General features: G+C 46.9%; 1 protein-coding gene across 1 annotated transcript in view; it reads right to left on the reverse strand.

Annotated features, from left to right (window-relative positions):
* Nucleotides 1-5511, reverse strand: part of gnas.L (GNAS complex locus L homeolog) — a 47527-nt gene extending 42016 nt beyond the window's left edge. Inside the window, 1 exon segment of the mRNA NM_001090213.1 lies at nucleotides 4986-5511. Within this exon segment, the coding sequence (NP_001083682.1) occupies nucleotides 4986-5124 (139 nt within the window). The 5' untranslated portion in view covers nucleotides 5125-5511.
* Between the last annotated feature and the right edge of the window lie 489 nt (nucleotides 5512-6000).

The following is a 6000-nucleotide window of genomic DNA, read 5'->3' on the forward strand; positions in this document are numbered from 1 at the left end:
TTCCTTTTTCTCTATAATAATAAAACAGTACCTTATACTTGATCCCAACTAAGATATAATGAATCCTTATTGGAAGCAAAACCAGCCTATTGGCTTTATTTAATGTTGAACTTATTTTCTACTAGACTTAAGGTATTAAGGAAATTACAGAAATATCCATTATCCAGAAAACCCTCAGGGCTATTCTGGATAACAGGTCCCATATCTGTATAATGAATCCTCATTGGAAGCAAACCCAGCCTATTGGGTTTATTTCATATTTACATGATTTTCTAGTAGACTTAAGGAACGAAAATTCGGAAAACCCAGGACCCGAGCATTCTGGATAGCTGGTCCCATGCCTGTAATGGGAAATGAGAGTGTATTGGTTCTTTTCACCCAAAAATGAAGTTGACTGGTGTCAGGCCTTCTCCACTGGCTGCAGTACATTCCATTTAAAGGAGAACTAACCCCCCCAATAAAAAAAGCTCCATCTACTAACCTAGATAGCGCCCCCTATCCTCGTAGTGCATTATTCCATGAAGTGCCCCTGGACAGCACGCTCACATGAAGAGTAGTGCAGCAGATATCGGGGGCGCCATTGGGGAGGTGTAGTTCTCCTTTAAGTGGAAATAACCATCACTTACTGCAGAGCCGCACCATCGCCTGCTAACCCTATTCTTATCTTGAATATTCTGCTAGGAACGCCATTAAACAGGTTATGAATGCATGATCCAGATGTACACTATGGCAGCTTCCACATTTTTTCTAAATGATTTCACCTGCCAATTAAGTGATCGATTTGGGCAAACCAAACAAAAGATTGGACCTTCTTGTTTATGATCAACTTTGGTTACACGGTGCAGGATGCAAGCGATCACCAAGTCACCCCCCAAACAAAGGTCATAACCATCCAAAAGAAAACCAGACACTTGATTGTTTCACCTCCAATAAGGATTAATTGTACCTTAGTCAGGATCACGTACAAGGTACTGTTTTATTATTACACATAAAAAGAAAATAATTTTTAAAAATGTTAATTATTTTAATAAAATGGAGTCTTTGGGAGACGGAATTACAGAAATTCAGAACTTTTTGAATAATGGATCCCATACATTATCCCCTCTAAAATCAAAAGCATGGTTGAACAAATTCCAGATGCCCAAGCCTGGGGTGAAAGAATGTGACAGGGACTAGGGAGGGTGGAACAGATATCTGGACTTCAATGACAGTCATTTGAGGGGACAGGAAAGGAAACGGGGCTCAATATGGATCTAAAGAGACATTATACACATGGTAAACAATACATTTTTTGGGGAAAAGGCTGCGCTTATGTTAGAATTCTTGCCAACATATTAACTAAATACGTACAGATCACAAGAGAATGAAAAGGCTACTTATTGGGTATATTGTGCCTCGGAAAGTGCTGTATGGGATAGGATAGGACAATAACTTGATTCTACAGAACAGACATACAGTTATGGTTCCTGAATACCTAGAGCTCTCACCACTTTGGGAAAAGGAGAACATAAGATCAATTGGTTGCAGAGATAGCACAACCTTAGGAAGGCTTGGGCACATGGACCAGAAACATTGGGAACTAAGTTGGTCTGGAGAGCTATTTTAGGCAACACAAAGAGGTAAAGATCCGGAAATATTTGGGAGATGAGAGTGATCATAATGCACAAAAATAGCACACTCTTATAGGGCCAGTCTGGAGGAAAAGGTGGCATGTAAGCCTGGGAAGGCAGGGGATATGGGGGCTATTACCTTTGTAAAGCCAGAGAATAGAGAAGACAGCTGAACGACAAGAAGGGCCTATGGAACACGACTGTACTAACCACAGGGGTGATCTCAGGGTGAACTGGGTGCCTAGTCTAAAGACAACATGACCCGCCTAGTGCATTTGTCAAGCAATTGGTCCATGGGCCAGACAGATAGAGCACATAAGGGGCCACAGAGGAACTGGTGTCCCAGGTGATTGGAGCAGAAGGAAGAGAAGAGGAGATGCACTGGCCAACTGCAACTCTGCCCAACTCCAAAGGGGAAGGCTGCTAGCTTGGCACAGGGAGCAAGGCAATGGGAAGGCTGCTAGCTTGGGACAGAGCAAAACAATGGGGAAGGCTGCTAGCTTGGCACAGGGAGCAAGGCAAGGGGAAGGCTGCTAGCTTGGCACAGGGAGCAAGGCAAGGGGAAGGCTGCTAGCTTGGGACAGAGAGCAATGCAAAGGGGAAGGCTGCTAGCTTGGCACAGGGAGCAAGGCAAGGGGAAGGCTGCTAGCTTGGGACAGAGAGCAATGCAAAGGGGAAGGCTGCTAGCTTGGCACAGGGAGCAAGGGGAAGGCTGCTAGCTTGGGACAGAGAACAAGGAAAGGGGAAGGCTGACTGCCTGGCAGTCAGAGTCAAAGCACAGACCAAGCACAATAAGGTAATGCCATTAACAGTAAAATGTAAAGGGAAGATTTAATGCCAGGGGGAGGTCAGAAGGAGCTGGGATGGGGCAACAAAGATGCCAAGGAATGGTATAGGTAGGAGAGCCGCAAACTCTGAAAAGTTCTCAGTGAACAACATAAAGTGCATGGGGGAGAGATAGACTCCGATCTCAGCAGAAAGCATCATCTGGATTGGAGTCAATCAGGAAAAAAATAATTTCATAACTGGGGGTATGGTCCAAACTGGGATTTGGTGAGAAAAGAGAAGAAAAGATGCAATAGCCAGATACAAGTGAATGGCATAAAATAATATAGATTGGGATAGTAATGGGAGGAATTTGGGGGAACTATACATATTTTGGAATGATGGAGTAGGAAGGTGGCGTAATAAGAGAAATTGAATTAAGGGGCTGAAAACAGATGTACAGGGGTACCCACAGACTACGACAGGAAGTTGCACATGAAGTGAGGAACTTGTGAGGAAAAATCATAGTGTATATTGGGGTATTGGAAAGGCAAGGTGGGTTAATGAATTAGATTGTGTGGGTGACAAGTATGGGGGTTGGTAGTTAACATTTATATAAAGAGGTGGGCAGGACTGGAGGACACATTATTCAGGTAACACACAATATGGTAAGGAAGGGAAGTCATTAGGGAACTAGAGTTAGGGCAATTTTGCCCCTAGTTTGGGATGTGCTTTAAAGAATGGGGGTGTGGGGATTTAGACCAGTTTTGGGTTAGTACTATACAGAATATGGAGGATCACAGATAGTTTGTGGTGCACTGTAATAGTTTCAGGGTAACACTATACAGAATGTGTCCAGCAGTAGGAATGAAAGAGACAAAGGCCTATTATTGAAGTTGGGGGCACTGTACTGAATTCTGGGATGGGGTGAGGGGTTAGGGGGATGAGGCGACCACTCATTTTTGGCACAATACTATGCACAAAAAGATCTGATAACATAACCATCAGCAAAGACTGTAGTGGACTAATGGGGTACAGAACAACACATTGTTGAAGAAAAGGGAAAGATAGGGGGGATCATCTTGGAGTGACAATGGATATATGTGACGTAGATGTGTGAGGGGACAAATAAAGAGGAAGATATAACAGCTGATATTGTTTGGCCAAATAATGAGGGGGGAGTGGGGACAGATACCCAGGTAAGTGGATGCACATTGTTGGGACACAGTAAATCAGTGGGATGTAAGGTCAGGCACAGTTGGGAAGTATGAGGGAGGATGGCAAAACAGCAGGAATATAAGGGGACAGATACTGTGAGATGGTTATAAGATTGAAGTGTAAATACATTTGGGGGGCCAGATAACCAACTAGTGAAAATAAGAGCTATTGCTACTGAGACAGATATTAATGGACAACATAGAAGGGCACAGATATTGTTGGGGCAAAAAATATAAACGTTGGAAATAATTTCGGACATATAAACAAGGGACAGCTATAAAGAGTAATAGCACAGGATGACAGATAGCTGGGAGAATATCATGGGCACCCATTGTTAGCTGCCCCCAACAATTTCACTCCTAATCTGCCCTGATATTTTTGGGGCAGATAAACAACAAGAGGCATCAATAAAGTGAGATTGTAGGGTGCAATTAACCAATATATAAGGAGAATACTGTATGGGGGAAATGATGAAAGAGTTGATATAAGGAGAGATAATGTTGGGGCAGATGTAAGGTGAAATTATTGTAGGGGAGATTTGATGAAGGGGTTGATATAAGAAAAATACTAAAGAGGTAAATAATGAAGGGGTCGCTATGAGGAGTGATATTGATGAGGGATAATAACCAGGGGCAGACTAAAGGAGTGATTGTTGGGGGTGAGATAATGAAGGGATTGCTATTAGGAATGATAGAGTTGTAGGGGTGCATATAAGGAGAAATAGTGCATGGGGGTATAATGGAGGTACTAATGGGGGGATCTAATGGAGGGGTTGGTGTTAGGAGTTATATTTTTGGGGGGTATAATGGAGGTACTAATGGGGGATATAATGGTGATGGGGGTATAATGGAGGTACTAATGGGGGGGTATAATGGAGGGGTTGGTATTAGGAGTGATATTGTTAGGGGGTATAATGGAGGTACTAATGGGGGGGGTATAATGGGGGGTTTGATATTATGAGTGATATTGTTGGGGAAAATAATGGGGGGTTTGATATAAGGAGTTATATTGTTGGGGGAAATAATGGGGGGTTTGATATTAGGAGTTATATTGTTGGTGGTTATAATGGAGGTACTGATGGGAGGGTATAATGGTGATGGGGGTACAATGGAGGTACTAATGGGGATATAATGGTGATGGGAGGGTATAATAGAGGTATTAATGGGGGGTATAATGGTGATGTAGCTGTGGGGTTGGATATGAGAGCTGACATGGGGGGGGGCAGATATACAAGAAGATATAAGGGGGATATTGCTCTGGGGGATATAAACAAGAGAGGTATATACATATGGGCTGTTATTGTGAGGGCTGAGCAGCATATGAGCAGGGGGAGGACATGTTGCCGGAGGACCCCTGTAGCAGATAAAGGCCCCCCAGTATCCGAGGACTCACCGAGGAGCAGAAGCCTGTGCGTGGCCCTATACACCTGCTTGTCCTTCTGCAGCTGCTTCTCGATCTTCTTGTTGGCCTCCCGCTGCGCCTTCTCCTCGTTGCGCTGATCCTCGGTCTTGCTGTTGCCAAGACACCCCATGGTCCGTGTGGGCTGCGGGCGGGCCGCTCAGGAAAGAGCGCGGGAGGCGGAGGCCAAACAAACAAGTAGGCCGCGGCCCTCCCCTCCCTCCGATCCAAAGCTAGCGGGCGGCGGGGAGGGGGCCGGGGGAACTCCGGGGCCCCCCAATCCTCACTCAGGGGCTCGACTGGATCCGATGCGTCACCCCCAAAGCAGCATGGGACCCCCCGGGAGTGAGGGGATCAGGGAGGGGACATTCCCCGGGGGGGTGGGGGCAGAAGAAGAGATCCGGTGGCTCAGAGATTGGGGTCCCCCCGTGGGGGGGAGGGGGTTATTGGGAGGATGGAGGATCCGAGCCCACTCGCATTATTCTCTCCGCGACCGATTCTGCTCCTCCTGCCGCTCCTGCCGGGGACTCCGAGCTCTGCTGTGGGGTGGGGCCAACTCGCTAGGCATGCTGGGACATCAGCCGCCCTGCCCCCGGGTACCGGCCCGCCCGCCCGCCTGACCCCGCCCACCGAGCTCGTATCGCTCAGCTCCTACCGGCCACTTCCACACGTATATATTGTGGGCTCCTGTCTGCGTCCGTCTATCAGCTCCCTCCGACCCCCAATAGTCATACACGGACCCTGCCAGCGCCCATGTCTCTGCGACCGACCTGTCTCTGTCCTGTCTGACACCCCACAACACTGGAATCCCACCAACCCTGCCTGACACCCCACAACACTGACACCCCACAACACTTTAATCCCACCAACCCTGTCTGACACCCCACAACACTGGAATCCCACCAACCCTGCCTGACACCCCACAACACTGGAATCCCACCAACCCTGCCTGACACCCCACAACACTGACACCCCACAACACTGAAATCCCACCAACCCTGTCTGACAC

The sequence above is a fragment of the Xenopus laevis genome, chromosome 9_10L (genome assembly GCF_017654675.1).
Source record: "Xenopus laevis strain J_2021 chromosome 9_10L, Xenopus_laevis_v10.1, whole genome shotgun sequence".
NCBI classification, from domain to species: Eukaryota; Metazoa; Chordata; class Amphibia; order Anura; family Pipidae; genus Xenopus; species Xenopus laevis.